Genomic DNA, 15,859 nt, shown 5'->3' on the forward strand with positions numbered 1-15,859 from the left:
ACAGAGTCTTACTTTGTTGCCCAGGCTACAGTGAGTGCCATGGCGTCAGCCTAGCTCACAGCAACCTCCAACTCCTGGGCTCAAGCAATCCTTCTGCCTCAGCCTCCCGAGTAGCTGGGACTACAGGCATGAGCCACCATGCCCGGCTAATTTTTTCTATATATATTAGTTGGCCAATTAATTTATTTCTATTTATAGTAGAGACGGGGTCTCGCTCTTGCTCAGGCTGGTTTCAAACTCCTGACCTCGAGCAATCCGCCCGCCTCGGCCTCCCAGAGTGTTTTATTATTATTTTTATTTGTTTATTTATTTTTGATTATTTTTTACCTGATTGCCATCACTCCCAAAGGGCATGTTCTTAGAATCTAACGCAGACATCTCCTCCACCTCCTCCCCTTAACCGGGAGGTAAGATGTTCTAGACACGAGGCATCTGTCTGGGTCGCGGCCCAGACGACCGTCCTGAAGCCCCACCCAGCCCCGCCGGCCGTGGGAGAGGCCACTGGCCAGAGCCCCGCCGGCCGTGGGAGAGTCCACTGGCCACAGCCCCGCCAGCCGGTCTCAGGCATTGCCACCAGCCTCTGTCTGCTCAGACAGGACCTGACTCTCCCATAGCTAAAAAGTACTGGGAGTAACAGCTGGGTTCAGCCTTCCTCGGGTCACGCTTGGCAACTGCTGCCTTAAGGACTTGATCTTGCAAGTTAAATAACGTTTTAAAAACTGTCTTGCAAGGAAGCTGTGTCACTTTTCTTTTGCTCGTTCCATCTCTTTTCTGTGGACGTCGAGGCCAGGGGGAGGGACGAGACCCTGGACACCCGCCAGCCAGGGCTTGTGTGCGGAGGGGGCGGGCGGCGTGGAGGAACGCAGGCTTATCACAGAACATTCTAGAAGAAAGCATGGGGGGGGCGCCTGCAGTGGAGTCAGGATTAGGTGCACGGAGGGGAGGTGGGGAGACTGCTGGGGCCGCCTGGCGCCGTGTTACTTTCTTTTTTTCTTTTTTCTTTTTATCTTTTACTACCCAAATTCTTAGTAGCGTGTTACTTTCGTATCATAAAGTCACGTTACTGCGGGTGTAAAGCAACACTCCGCCCCTCCGTTGAAGCCATCTGACCCGGCGCCTCCCTCCGGACCTGCCTCCTTGTGCTCGCAAGCGCGCAGCCTTCCCTGGGGAGTCCCGGGCGCACCCTGGGCCGGGGCTGACCGAGAGGCTGCGGAAGGAAGCGGGACCCTCCCTGTGCCCCATCTATCTGTGCCGTAAGTCAGGTGGGTTCTGGCCGCAACTCCCGCTGGAAACCGAGGCAGCGTCCGCGCCTCCTGTGCTGTGGGGTGGGAGGGGGGGTGGTGGCCTCGGAGTCCAGACCGGGGGCTCCTGGCCCCTGCTGGGGACACCAGGTGGGGAGGGCTGGGCACCTTCCGCCTTCACGCTGTCCTGGGCGTTGCAAGACCCTGAGGACAGTGACGCTGGTCCAAGCGGGACTCCGGAACCCCCATCCTGCATGAGAACCCCAACTCCACCTCCTGTGAACCGTGCACACCAGGCATGTGTGTACTTCTGTGCCTCGGTTTATAGGGCTGGGAGACAGGGGCAACGGGAGCCCGGCTCCCCGGTGGGCAGGACATGGGACCAGGGACCCCTGGTCCTCAGGGCCTGCGGATCACAAGGGGCGAGAACCTGCTTCTGGGGTGCAGGGGCCCCAGACCCACGCCCGGCAGCTGCCGTAGCCTGCAGAGGGTGGGGTGGCTCGGACGGTGGGCCTTCCCGGGGCCGTGGGTCTGAGAATGCATAGTCTCGAAAGGGGACCGAGCCCCGACTGGCGCCAGTCCCTGGTCTGGCTCCTGAGGGTCCACCAGCCTCAGGCCCATTTCTCAGACAGGCCTCACTGAGGCTCCTCCCAAACACACAGCTCACAGGAGTCCCGGTGCGATTTCACACCTGCGTCTCCTTCAAGCCTGGAGGGCCCCAATGTCTCCATCCCACAGTCTCGGGGGGGCACGGGAGACAGCGGACCCTGAGCCCTCCTCACCTCCTCCCGGCCAGGGGCTCTCGAGCAGCTGCCCTGAGCCCCGGGGAAGGACAACCTGCTCCCGGGAGAGCAGGGTCCTGCCAGGTTCTTGGGTCTCGTGTCGTGTCGCTTTGTCTGCACGATGGGCCAAACTCGGCCCGTGCATGGGGAGGGTCAAGCGAGTTCCTCGCCCAGAGAGGAGCAGAGCCTGCTGGGTCCATCCCACGGCTCTGCCCCCGCCTCCACTGAGCCCCTTGGACTCCGAGGTGTGGAGGGTCCCTGGTCCTTTCGCCCAACCCCACGCCTTTCATCCTCGGGCTCTGTGACCGGCCTGGCAGGAGCCCTCCCCGCCTGCCTGCCCGCCTCCCGCTGGAAGCCACGGAGACAGCACCCCCCCATAACCTCAGAATGTGGGAGCCGCTTGGGTGAAGCCCAGTGTCTGGCCCGGCCCATCCGCACCCGGACCGTCCCCTGATTTCGAAAGTCCTGGTGGTTCTGCCAGGGGACATTCCAACCCGAGGTTGCTTCCCATCCTCTGCAGCCGGCAGTGGGGGCAGCTCAGCCCCCCACAATTGGGAAACTGGGGAGCGGGCGTCCCAACATCCGGCCGGGCTCTCTCTCGCCCCAGGGAATAGCCAGGGACCAGTGATGAGAGAAAACATGTGGGTTAGATTCCCTGCCACCCTGGAACCTTCCGGCAGCCCCAGGCCCAGCCCCTCCTCCCACCTCCTGCACCGATGCCACCCGCTTGCTCGGGACAGAGACCCCCGAACTGCCAGGGAGACCCCAGGCTCATCGCCGACGCCCCTCGGCCTGCCCCAGAGCGAGGGGCCGGCCGGGTGGGTGCAGCCGTGGGTGGGGGGTGGCGTGCCTTCCGAAACAAGAACCAGCTGACATGTGTGAGGCATTAGCGAGACTCGTGCGTGGAGAAGGCCCCTCTGGCAGTTTTTCTTGCAAAGAGGTGGCTTTTTTATAGCTAGAGAACTCAGCCTAGAGCCTGAACTCCGGAGACACAAGAGCAAACCCCCAGGGCTGGGACCGGGCGGTGGGGGGGCCTGAACCTGCTCACGGGCGCCGGCCGGGGCGCAGGGCAAGTGAGGGGCTGTGACGGGGTACGCAAGACGCCCACTCCCCGACTGCGGCGACCCCACAACCAGGGAACATCTCTCCAGTGGGAGAAGCTCGGTGAGTGGGCACCTACTGTATGCCCGCTGAGTGCCATGGGGCTCCCCGCAGGTGGGGGGGTGTCGGTGTCCAGAGGGGGGACTGGGGCCCCCTGGGAGCCCAGGGCAGCCCCTGAGGGGCACCGGGCTGTGCCCCACAGAGAGGAAGAGGACGGGGGGTGCACAGGGCCGGCTGAGGGGGTTGGCTGGATGAGGAGGGACGGGGAGACGCTGCCAGCCTGGGTGGCTGAGCATGGGTAGTGATGCCACTGCCCGGGCAGAGGGTTGCCCTCTGGGGCAGGGAGCGAGGCTGGCGCAGGCAGACGCCGGGCGCTGCTGGGCCCCGAGGGTTGAGGGTCCTGAGGACCGGCGCCCCCACCCCCCAACCCCATGCAGACAGCAGCCTGTTGGGGGCGGCCCCAGGTCCTCCCAGGAAAGGGGCGGAGGGCCGGGTCCCCTGGGTGTGTTGGCTCCTCGACGCTCACTCAGACCCCACGGTGGACAGTGGTCATAAGCAGGGGGTCGCGGGCTCCAGGGACCTGGGCGGCGGAGGCTGCCACGTGGTCACAATGACAAGGCAGCCTGCAGCTGCCAGGCGCACCCTGCCCTGTGCCACGCGTGGGTGTGGCGGGGCGTGTGGGCTCACGTCCTGTGCACATGTGTGTGCACGTGTCCAGGCGTCTGAAGTGTGCAGTTGCATGTGTGTGTTATGAGTACGCGCACACATCTGCCCGTGCAGGTTTGGAAGGTGCCTTGAGTGTTCTTGTCTGTGCTGACCTGTGTGTGTGTGCACATGCGTGTGGGATGTGTGTGTGTGTCTGCGTGTGCACAAGTGTGATATCTAGGTGCGAACAGGTCTGCTGTGGGGTTGTGGGTATATCTGTGTGGATGCACACACGCTTGCACATGCGTGTGCATAACCACGCACATGTACGTGCAGCACGTCTGCATGTTTGCACTGCCTGCTCGTGGCTCAGACGTGCCATGCGTATCTCCTGTGTTTGTGCGTGCGCCGGAGCACGTGAGGGATGTGGGGTGAGGCCTCGGGACCTCTGTGCTGCGGGTGTGGGGGGGCGTCTCTAGCACCCCGAGGCTGGTTGTGGCCCAGGGTCCTCCGAGCCTGGCGGGTCCGGGGTCCCACCCGGCTGCGCAGCTCTGTGCGCGGTCCTGCCGGCCAGCTGGGCAGCGTCAGCCGAGCCCGTGGCTTTCCCTGGGCGGCCTGCGGCTCCGGCTGGGACGTGACGTCACTGTTTTAAGTCTTGTGTTTATTCCTCGGCGGCAAGTGGGGCTGATTTTCCCATTCGTACTGTTCTCTGTGTTTAAAAAAAAAAGTGGAAGAATGTAAGGGAACAGCTGAGTGGCTCCCCTGAAAGCTCAGATCGGGGCAGGACGGGGTGCAGATGCCGTGCTGGGCAGGGACGGCGCAGGCCGCAGGGAAGGCAGGCTGGTGTCACCAGGGTGGTCTCCACTGTGGGACGCGCCGTCCTGCAGCAGCTGCCTCCTCCCGGACCAGCTGGAAGGGCGTGGGTCACTGGCTTCCGTCCACTGGCCGGGGACCACCCACGGGAGCCGGCGGGGTGGGGTGGGGATGCCACCGGCTCTGTGTGGTCTGGGAGGATGGGGGGACATGAGGGGGCACAGAGGCTCCTCCTCACTGCACAGGGACAGCCTGGGGCACAGACTGGGGGACGGTCCCGTCACTGCCTCACAGCAGCCCTGAGGTTAGGGCCACCTGCCCGTTTTACAGACAAGAAAGCCAAAGTCCCTCGCCACGGGGAAATGTCCTCTGTCACGCGGTCACAAATCACACCTGTCATGCCACCTCTCCATGAGCCAAGTCAGAATCTCAGGCGTAAGGAGGGCGCATGGGGGGCCGTCCGTGCGGCAGCCACTCCTGGAAGGGCGACCCACCGCCGAGCCCCGGGCTGTCCCTTGTGCCTCTGCCTCAGTGACGCCCCTGTCCCGTTCCCCGGCGGCTACCAGTAGTGACGCTGTGGGACGTCGCTGCTGCCCGGCCTGGCCTCACCATGGAGGGCGAGGGAGACAGACCCGGGTCACTCAAGGTCATGAAGGACACAGCAGCCAGGACCAGTGTGAGAGACAGAAGTTGAAGACAGGAGAGGACACCCAGGCTCTCGCCCAGGCGCCAGTTTCAAAGGAGGACGTTGTCAGACACCTCAGTTGCCACAGTAAATGACATGTACACATGCACATATGTGTGTGTGTATATATATATAAAATTATTTTTTTTTTGGAGACAGGATCTCATTCTGTACCCAGCTGCAGTGCGTGGTGTGTGTGGTTGTACTTCACGGTAACCTCCAGCTCCTGGCCTCCCGTGATCCTCTCGCCTCAGCTTGCTGATAAATAGTATTTTAATGCGATATGTTTTTAAAAACTCAAATTCATGCAAAAAAAAAAAATCAATCCATGATGGGCCGGGCGCGGTGGCTCACGCCTGTAATCCTCTCTAGGAGGCCGAGGTGGGAGAATTGCTCGAGGTCAGGTGTTCGAGACCAGCCTGAGCAAGAGCAAGACCCCATCTCTACTATAAATAGAAAGAAATTGGCTGGGCGCGGTAGCTCACACCTGTAATCCTAGCACTCTAGGAGGCCGAGGTGGGCAGATTGCTCGAGGTCAGGAGTTCAAAACCAGCCTGAGAAAGAGCGAGACCCCATCTCTACTATAAATAGAAAAAAATTAATTGGCCAACTAATATATATAGAAAAAAATTAGCCGGGCATGGTGGCACATGCTTGTAGTCCCAGCTACTCAGGAGGCTGAGGCAGGAGGATTGCTTGAGCCCAGGAGTTTGAGGTTGCTGTGAGCTAGGCTGACGCCATGGCACTCACTCTAGCCTGGGCAACAAAGTGAGACTCTGTCTCAAAAAAAAAAAAAGAAAGAAAGAAATTAGCTGGACAACTAAAAAAAAAATATATATATATATATAGAAAAAATTAGCCAGGCATGGTGGCGCATGCCTGTAGTCCCAGCTACTCAGGAGGCTGAGGCAGGAGGATTCCCTGAGCCCGAGAGTTCAAGACCAGCCTGGGCAACACAGTAAGTTCCCATCTCTACAAAAATAGACAAAGTAGCTGGGGGTGGTAGCATTTCCTCCGCTGCTACTCAAGATGAGAATTCAAGGCCAGCCTGGGTGCTTCACAGCCTCAAAGTAGGGGCTCAGGTGCCTGAAGTTGCAGAATTAGAAGGGCGGAGACTGTCTTATGAGAACCCGGGGAACTAAATTCTTACCAAGTGTAAGAGAACTCAGCTGGCTTGAGGAGCTCCTTACTCCACGATGTGCGGTCGATCACTGCACCTCCTGCCGGCGTCTGAGTCCTTCTCTTATATTGGACTTTAAAACCAATAAAGTGTCACAAAAGAATAACCAGAAGACAACAAAAATTTTAACAGTTAATTATAAATTTGAAAGTGAAAAAACTTAAGAACCAGGCAGGTTCACAAAGACAAACACCTTGGCCCAGGGGTTGGGAAGGGACCAGGGGTTGGAGAGAAAATGCCAGGGGTGGAGAGGCCGTGTTTTTAGGAAGAGAAGGTGACCGGCTGGCCCTGGCAGCAGAGATGTTCACAGACGTCTCACACAAAGTCCAGACGTAAGGCCCCCGTTTCTGGGGAAATTACACAGGAAATCAAACAAGTGAGATATAAATCAGAATAAAGGTCTCAAGAGAAAATAAAGTACACAGGAAACAATGATGCTAAGAAAATAGGCTGGGCGCCATGGCTCACGCCTGTAATCCTGACACTCTGGGAGGCCGAGGCGGGAGGATCGCTCAAGGTCAGGAGTTCGAAACCAGCTTGAGCAAGAGTGAGACCCCGTCTCTACTAAAAGAAAATAGAAAGGCCAGGCGCGGTGGCTCAAGCCTGTAATCCTAGCACTCTGGGAGGCCGAGGCGGGCGGATTGCTCGAGGTCAGGAGTTCGAAACCAGCCTGAGCAAGAGCGAGACCCCGTCTCTACTATAAATAGAAAGAAATTAATTGGCCAACTAATATATATATATAAAATTAGCTGGGCATGGTGGCTCGTGCCTGTAGTCCCAGCTACTCGGGAGGCTGAGGCAGAAGGATTGCTTGAGCCCAGGAGTTTGAGGTTGCTGTGAGCTAGGCTGACGCCACGGCACTCACTCTAGCCTGGGCAACAAGCGAGACTCTGTTTCAAAAAAAAAAAAAAAAGAAAATAGAAAGAAATTAGCTGGACAACTAAAAAAAAAAAAAAATATATATATATATATAAAAAAATCAGCCGGGCATGGTGGCGCATGCCCATAGTCCCAGCTACTCGGGAGGCCGAGGCAGGAGGATCGCTTGAGCCCAGGAGTTTGAGGTTGCTGTGAGCTAGGCTGATGCCACGGCACTCTAGCCTGGGCAAGAGGAAAGCCCGAGTGCTGAGGAGCCCTGGGTCTGGGGCTCAGCCGTCAGTCACCATGGGCACAGCTGAGCCCCCACCCACGAGAACAGCCTCACAACCCTGAAACCCGCCATGCTGCCAGCCCCCAGCTGGTCTCAGGGGCCGTGGACCAAACCGGGCAGCCCAGACTCTGGTTCCTTCTCCTTCAGGGGAGGTGTTTCCTGCTCAGGGTCGTGGTGACTCAAACCCTGCAGGCAGGTCATCTGGGCCTGGTACGTGGATGCCCCATGGGTGGGGAGGAGTGGGGGCCTGGGAGGGAAACTGAGGGTCAGAGGCCTGGCCATGGGTGGCAGAGTTGAGACTGGAGCATGACCTCCCTTCTCAGAGGCAGGAGGAGGGACAGGAGCTGGCCTCTGTCCCTGGGGGTGGCGGGGACTGCAGGACCCTGGCCCAGCCCTGTGACTCCGGCCTGTCCAAGCCTTGGTACCTGTCTGTGAACAGGTCTGCGTGGGGTCCCATGGCATCGTGGCTGAGGCGTCAGGAGCCCGGGCAGCGTGTGTGGGCCGAGGACCCTTCCTCGCCGGTGGTCCCTGGAGACACAGGGTGGGCGGGGACACCAGCCTTCCTTCCAGCCCCTGCACGCAGGCCTGTGTTAGGCCCTGTTCTCAGCCCACTGCCCACTGGAGCCCTGGGTGCCTGGTCCAGCCCTGGCCTTGGGATTCCCTGGTCGGGGCTTGGGCGCTGGGGTCTTAGAAGCCCTGCAGGTGACTGAGCGTGCCCTACTGTGGCAGAGAAAAGCCCCCAGTCCTAAGCAAATGCTTCCTGAGCCCAAGCCCCAACATCCAGCTGCCTGGCCAGAGCGTGCTCCTGTGGGCTGGAGAGCCGCCACCACGCACTGTCTTCCCCAAAAGCGCTGTTTTATCCTCCATGGTGAGGAATGCAAAGGCGTTTTTACATGCAAAGAGGTACATGATGAGAATGCAGTATTATGTTTTTTTGGAGACAGAGTCTCGCTTTGTTGCCCAGGCTAGAGTGAGTGCCATGGTGTCAGCCTAGCTCACAGCAACCTCCAACTCCTGGGCTCAGGCGATCTTGTTGCCTCAACCTCCCGAGTAGCTGGGACTACAGGCATGCACCACCATGCCCGGCTAATTTTTTCTATATATATTAGTTGGCCAATTAATTTCTTTCTATTTATAGTACAGATGGGGTCTTGCTCTTGCTCAGGCTGGTTTCGAACTCCTGACCTTGAGCAATCCGCCCGCCTCCCAGAGTGCTAGGATTACTGGCGTGAGTCACTAAGCCCCGCCAAAAATGCGGTATTGATTGGAATGACTGTTTAAATTCTCCTTTCAGATCTCAGACAAACACCCAGGTCCCCAGGGAGTGGTAGTGACAGCTTGGAGCAGTCTGGGCTCGGTGGGGGACCCAACTGTTTATCAGGCCAGAGACAGGGGAGCATGGACGTCAGCCACGACCCCGCCTAATCCTAACCCTAACCTGTGCCTGAAGGCAGCCGCTTAAAGGGGTTTTGTTCTTTCTTTCCTAGCCAGTATTTCCTGACTAGCCTCATCCTTTATAATCCTGCAATTTATGATACAAAGAGCAATGTAGAGCCAATCAGTAGTTTATGTTATTTTAGTGTAGATTCTTGGTAAATGACTTAGGAACTGCCTCTGTTCTTTAAAAATCTACTTGTAAGGCCAGGTGGGTGTGGTGGCTCGCACCTGTAATCCTGGCACTCTGGGAGGCCGAGGTGGGAGGATCGCTCAAGGTCAGGGGTTCCAGACCAGGCTGAGCAAGAGCAAGACCCCGTCTCTACTAAAAATAGAAAGAAATTAACTGCACAACTAAAAATATATATATAGAAAAAATTAGCCGGGCATAGTGGCACGTGTCTGTAGTCCCAGCTACTCGGGAGGCTGAGGCAGGAGGACTGCTTGAGCCCAGGAATTTGAGGTTGCTGTGAGCTAGGCTGACACCACGGCACTCTAGCCCAGGCAACAGAGTGAGACTCTGCCTAAATAAATAAAAAATAAATAAAAATCCACTTGGAACTGCTGTTAATGGAGTAAATATTCTGGGCAACTGGAATCTACGCTAGCTAGCAGGCTGTAGTCCTCAGGCTCGGCCCAAATGAACTCTCTGCTTATGTTAAGTTTCCCTCCGTCTTTTTCTCTGGGTGGACAAGAACCTAAGAGAACGTCAGCAAGGAGGCTGACATTCATTAACCACTTAGGCTGTGCTAGTCCTTTCCTAAGCCAGGTGTCCTTTCATCTGGGCTCTGACCCCTCCTCTGGGCCGGGGATCCCAGCCTCTTACTATGCCTCTGCCTCGCCCAGACAGCAACGCCCTGGCGTCCCAGGGACGGTGCTGGTTACTCATTGAACCCGAGGAGCTGTAAATGGACGGGATCCTCCGCCAAAGGCCTCTGCCCTCTCCTCTGCAGGCAGAGCGGCTCCTCACAGCCCCGAGCTCCTTCTGCACGGGCGGCCAGGCCAGTGGGGACCTGCCGGAGCAGCCAGCAAAGCAGATCCCGGGGCCCTCGTCATGTGTCCCAGCTGGTGGCTCTGGGCCCTAGTGGCCGTGTGCGCCGCGGACGTATTCAGGGACGAGGCGGAGAGGATCATGCGAGACACGCCTGTCATCGACGGGTAAGTGGCCCCTTACTCCACGTGCCCTTGACTTGGGACTCGGTTTCTCCGACTGTAACGGGGCTCTGGCCGCCACTGCTCTGTGGCGCCTCTCGGGACCCCCCGAGGCTTCAGCACATGAGGGTCTGTAGGCAACGGGGTGTATGTGGGGGGTCGTGCTGAGGTCCCCCCTGCGGGGCCCCCCAGCTCAGAGCAAAGGGCCAGGGAGGCTGAGACTGTTGCCACCTCCCACCGGCCTCTCTGGCCTCAGGTGTGTCCCAGGGAGGCTTCAGGTTGGCCCCTGCCTGCCCCAACCCAGTGCCTGAGCCCACCCTGCTGGCCTGTGCTGCCCCTGGGGGAGACCCCACATCGCTTGTGTCCAGGGCTCCTCCCTGTGCTGCCTGGGCCAGCCTGACCCCCCACACACACACCAGGGTCCCTGCCCTGCTCCTCTCCTGGCCTCAGGAAGGGCAGCTCCACCTCCCAAAGCCTCCAGATCTGACCCTTCCCCCCCCAAGCCCAGCCACTCCCATACTGGGCCACCACGGAGTCTCCGCTTCCAGCCCAAGGGAGCAAGTCCCAGCTCCAGGCTGTCCCTGGCCCACAGTCCCACGTGCCCGGCCCTCTGTGCCCCACAGTCCTCCCCGGGGAGGCTCAGCCCCGATATCCTCACACTCCCGCCGCCGCTGGGGGTCCCCTCACAGCCCTTCTGTGTGAGATGCTTGCGTCTCCCTTGTAGGGACTGGGCACATGGGGCGGCATGCTGGGTGGGGAGGGTACCAAGGGTGCATGTTGTGCCCGGGACACAGTAAGTGCTCAATAGCCGTTACAGTCAGCACCGCTTGGGAGATGCCTCTGGGCTGTGTTAGGGGAAAAGCTCTGTAGGAAAAGTGGGAAGCCTGGAGGACTCACTGTACAAGAGACTCACAGAGCCGGGCACGGTGGCTCACGCCTGTCATCCTAGCACTCTGGGAGGCTGAGGTGGGCGGATCGTTGGAGCTCAGGAGTTCGAGACCAGCCTGAGCAAGAGTGAGACCTCATCTCTACCGAAAAGAGAAAGAAATTAATTGGCCAACTAAAAATATATAGAAAAAATTAGCCGGGCATGGTGGTGCAGGCCTGTAGTCCCAGATATTTGAGAGGCTGAGGCAGGAGGATTGCTTTAACCCAGGAGTTTGAGGTTGCTGGGAGCTAGGGTGATGCCCGGGCAACACAGTGAGACTATGACTCAAAAAGAAGAAAAAAAAGAAGTAGGGAGGAGTGTGTGGCCCCGGGCCCTGCACTCATCACACACCCCTCCGCCAGTCCCAGCACACAGCGAGCTCTGGTGGTCACCAGTCACTGGCCTGGGTGTGGGGCGCAGTGTGCTCAGGTAGCAGCTCAGACTCACCCCTGTGGCCTGGGCTTTAGTCCTGGCCCCCCTGAGCTGCAGGACATGCAGGGGCAGCCAGGAGGGGCAACTCAGGAGGCCCCGAGTGACCACTGTGACCGCCGACTTTCCCCAGGCACAACGACCTGCCCTGGCAACTGCTGAAAATGTTCAACAACCAGCTGCAGGACAAGAGGGCCAACCTGTCCACCCTGGCCGGCACGCACACCAACATCCCCAAGCTGAGGGCTGGCTTCGTGGGCGGCCAGGTGCGTCCCTGCCCCACCTCGGGGTCTGTCCCATCTGCCTGCCCCTGGGCCTGGCTGGGGTGGGGACTTCCCTGGTGGCCACAGGCACCCAGGCCGGCCGTAGGGAAGCTTGCCAGGGGGATGGGGAACAGCCACCTGCACATCGGGTGGGCCTGGGGGCCTGGCACCGTCAGCTCCTCCTCCGCGTGGCCCCCCAGTTCTGGTCTGCGTACACGCCCTGCGACACCCAGAACAAAGACGCCGTGAGGAGGACGCTGGAGCAGATGGACGTCATCCACCGCGTGTGCGACATGTACCCTGAGACCTTCCTGTGTGTCAGCAGCAGTGCAGGTTGGGGCCCCGAGTCCCCCACCCTCCTCCCTTGTCCTGAGAGCCGGCACCACTCCAGGGGGTGTCTCTGACCCCCCGGATGCTGGGGGCCCACCTGTGCCCCGGCGTCTCCCCACAGGCATCCGGCAGGCCTTCCAGCAGGGGAAGGTGGCCAGTCTGATCGGCGTGGAGGGCGGCCACTCCATTGACAGCAGTCTGGGCGTCCTGCGCGCGCTCTACCATCTGGGCATGCGCTACCTGACGCTCACCCACAGCTGCAACACGCCCTGGTGAGCGGCTCCCTGCGACCCCGGGCAGCCCCCTCTCCCCCTGCGACCCCGGACGGCCCCCTCTCCCCCTGCGACCCCGGGCGGCCCCCTCTCCCCTGCGACCCCGGGCGGCCCCCTCTCCCCCTGCGACCCCGGGCGGCCCCCTCTCTCCCTGTGACCCTGGGCGGCCCCCTCTCTCCCTGTGACCCCGGGCGGCCCCCTCTCCCCGTGACCCCGGGCCAGGCCTCCCCTGCAGGTGGACGTGGGTAGGCTGAGACCGCCACTCTGCCCCTCCCAGCACCTGCCCTTTGCTCCTCCAGGGCCGACAACTGGCTGGTGGACAGCGGGAGCGACAAGGCCCAGAGTGAAGGCCTGTCGCTCTTTGGGCAGGTGAGTCAGGGGAGAAGGCAGAGGGCCAGGGAGTGCCGAGACGAGGTTTCTACCCACTGGGGGGGGGGGGCTCAGCTTCCGCATCCGTAGAATGGAGTCGGTGGTGGCCACCCCAGGGAGGGTGCCAAACTTGCAGCCACTGAAGGGTTGATTGACAGCACCTGGTCCAGCTGGGGGACTGAGCCCTGCCCCAGCCCCCCAACGTCGGGACTCTGGGGTGGCTGAGATTGGACAACGGAATCCCTCCTCCCCAGAGCGTGGTGAGGGAGATGAACCGCCTGGGCGTCATGATCGACCTGGCCCACGTGTCTGTGGCCACCATGAGGGCCACTCTGCAGCTGTCCAAGGCCCCGGTCATCTTCAGCCACTCCTCGGCCTACAGCCTGTGCGCGAACCGGCGCAACGTGCCGGACGACGTGCTGCTGTTGGTGGTGAGGCCCTCGGGGGGTGCGGTGGGGATGGCGGGGAGCCGGGGCCCACTCTGCCCCCCCCACCCCCCGAGGGCCCCCGCTCCCAGCTCCGACCTCTCCCTGAGCAGAACCAGACGCGCAGCCTGGTGATGGTGAACTTCTACAACGACTACGTGTCCTGCGCTCGGGAGGCCAACCTGTCCCAAGTGGCCGGTAGGTGGGGGGTGAGTGGTTGCAGTGCCTGAGCCAGGTGTGTGTGTGTGTGTGTGTGTCTCACCTGGGACCCACAACTGCTGCTCCCCGGGCAGACCACCTGGACCACATCAGGAAGGTGGCCGGAGCCGGAGCCGTGGGCTTTGGTGGGGACTTTGATGGCGTGACGAGGTAAGGCGGCTCTGTCCTGGGGATGACCTCACGACCCCACCCGTGTCCCCGGGGGCCTGGCGGAGGGAAGTGGGTGTGAGGACGGGCCCAGGATGCCCTGGAGGGCCCCGGTTGGCCCCCGTCGGCAGAGCCTGGTCCTCTCGGCCTCCACTCAGGCTCCCCACGGGACTGGAGGACGTCTCCAAGTACCCAGACCTGATCGCAGAGCTGCTCAGGAGGAACTGGACGGAGGCGGAGGTCAGGGGTGCGCTGGCCGACAATCTGCTGAGGGTCTTCGAGGCCGTGGAGCAGGTGAGGACAGGGCCGCCCTCGCTCCCCTGCCCGCCCCTGCCCACAGGCAGGCTGCCCCACCGGTGTCTGTCCCCAGGCGAGCAACCACCAGCAAGCTCCTGAGGAGGAGCCCATCCCGCTGGACCAGCTAGGCGGCTCCTGCAGGACACACTACGGCTACTCGGAGGCCTCCACCCTCCACCACCAGCCGGGGGCCCTGCTGGCTGCCCTGGCCTCCCTGCTCTTCAGTCTGCGTCTTCTGTGACCCGCCGGGGACGGGGAATCCCTGCTTCTGTGAACGAGGACCAGCCTCTTTCCTGAGCTGGCACCTGGGCTCCCTGGGGCAGGACACCTGGGGACAGACAGCCCAGGGCACAGCCCCCCAATAAAAGCAGTGACCCTTCAAACCCTGAGGGTGTGTGTTGTCAGTGCCTGGCCCCCGAGGGTGCGCCTGGCAGCAGGTTTTGTGGACACAGCTCCTGGCCGGACATCGGGGCAGGAGCAGAGCAGTTCAGGAAGTCTAAAAAGAGGCTCAGCATGGACGTGGCTTGAGGGTCTTTAAAAACACACGGTCCAGGTTCCAGCAGCTGCCCCGAGTGCATGTGTGAGCACGCATGCACCCGCAGACACCAATGTGCACAGCCCAGCCCAGCCCGCTCTGTGTGTGCACCTGACAAAGGGCCCAGGGACCTGCGTTTGCGGCCCCTTCTGATAAGGGGGAGACTGAGGTCTGGACTGTGACCTGCAGGCCCGGGCACACCCACAGGGACAGAGGTGGTCGGCACACAACCCTCGTTGTCAACGAGGACTGATACTCAGTCCCTCCCCACAGGGCAGCCGGAGGGTGTCTGGGGGTGAACAGCCTAGCGCGGACACAGGGTGGGGCCCCCACACTAGCTGCCCCCCTTCCAGGCCAGGCCCCTGAGGATGCCTTGTCTAGACAGCCTTGTGTCTCACACGAAGGAAGATTCCTCCGCCCCGGCACCCTGCACAGCCCCTGCGTTTGCAGTTTTCCCTCAGAAGCCCTCCGTGAGCAAGCGTGGGGGCCCTGGGCCCCCATCCCTCAGAGCTGATGTCACCAGAGAAGGCGGGATGGAGGGTGACCACAGCCCTCCGTGCTAGCGGGAACATGTATCCTCGGGGCTCTGCAAGGCCCTTGGGAGCCTGAAGCAATGAGAACTCCGTGGGCTGCGTGAAGGTGAGTGGGGCCTTGCCGAGCCCAGTGGGGTTGGTGCTGCTGCCCTCCCTCCCTGGGTGCCACCTCCAGCCAGCAGCCCCTCCAGAAGGGACAGCTGCTGAGTGTGTGACAGGGTTTCCGTCCCGGTCCTCTTTGAGCGGGGCCGATTCCTCTGGCTGGATATGGAGCCTGGGGGGCCCCCTGGTGGGCTGCAGAGGTTCTGCACTGAGTGTTTCTAACGGAGTGTTTCTCCCAACACCTGCTCTTCCTCAGCTGCCCCAGGAATGTGCCTGGTCCTCTGTGCTACAGGTAGGACACTCATCCCCCACTCCAAGACTTTCCTAGAGGAGGGGAGGGGAGGGCACCTGACAGAGAGATCTGGGAATTCCGGTAAGAGGCTGCATGGAGCAGGGGAGGTTGCAGCCCACCCCACGGCACAGAGCTCTGCTTTGGGGTGCAGGCAGATGGCACAGAGCTCCACTTTGGGGTGCAGGCAGATGGCACGGAACTCCACTTCGGGATGCAGGTAGATGCCCCAAGCTGCACCCCGTCTGCCCTTCCTCCCAGGAAAGGGCCACACCTGCATCTCTCAAGTCCAAAGGGCACAGGCAGCTCCATGTGCCTGGAGCACTGGGGCTGGCTCATGCCTGGGGCTGAGGGCAGACATAGGTCCCCCCACTGCACAGCCAGCCAGGAAGGGGGACAACCCCTATGGAACACAGACAGACAAATCTGACAGAGTGACTGCCACGGCAAAAGGGCGTGGAACAGAACAACCTGATGGATGTTTTGACAGCTACACACAGCCACACTGTCCTCTCGTCAGTAGAGGGCGTATACACGA

The 15,859-nt window shown here is 60.6% G+C and overlaps 1 protein-coding gene across 2 annotated transcripts; it reads left to right on the top strand.

The window, feature by feature from the left end:
- The first annotated feature begins 1,068 nt into the window (after nt 1-1,068).
- Nucleotides 1,069-14,245, top strand: DPEP1 (dipeptidase 1). 2 transcript variants are annotated; one of them, XM_012737245.3, is made up of 11 exons: nt 1,069-1,262; nt 9,985-10,189; nt 11,674-11,806; nt 12,004-12,136; nt 12,255-12,405; nt 12,705-12,774; nt 13,029-13,205; nt 13,313-13,397; nt 13,493-13,568; nt 13,724-13,859; nt 13,936-14,245. In XM_012737245.3, exons 2-11 carry the CDS (start codon nt 10,086-10,088, stop codon nt 14,101-14,103), a joined length of 1,233 nt encoding a protein of 410 aa, XP_012592699.2. In that variant the 5' UTR covers nt 1,069-1,262; nt 9,985-10,085; the 3' UTR covers nt 14,104-14,245. The 2 variants fall into 2 exon arrangements, with proteins under 2 accessions (XP_012592699.2, XP_012592702.2); XM_012737248.3 differs by having other exon boundaries at nt 1,069-1,253.
- Nucleotides 14,246-15,859: the final 1,614 nt, after the last annotated feature.

This window comes from Microcebus murinus, chromosome 20, assembly GCF_040939455.1.
Source record: "Microcebus murinus isolate Inina chromosome 20, M.murinus_Inina_mat1.0, whole genome shotgun sequence".
NCBI lineage: Eukaryota > Metazoa > Chordata > Mammalia > Primates > Cheirogaleidae > Microcebus > Microcebus murinus.

Bases quoted from the DNA above. Each gene is read 5' to 3' on its own strand.
- DPEP1 (XM_012737245.3), top strand. From the start codon at position 10,086: ATGTGTCCCAGCTGGTGGCTCTGGGCCCTAGTGGCCGTGTGCGCCGCG. The intron at 13,206-13,312 runs GTGAGGCCCTCG...CTCCCTGAGCAG, and splicing joins ACGACGTGCTGCTGTTGGTG to AACCAGACGCGCAGCCTGGT. The intron at 13,398-13,492 runs GTAGGTGGGGGG...CTCCCCGGGCAG, and splicing joins CAACCTGTCCCAAGTGGCCG to ACCACCTGGACCACATCAGG.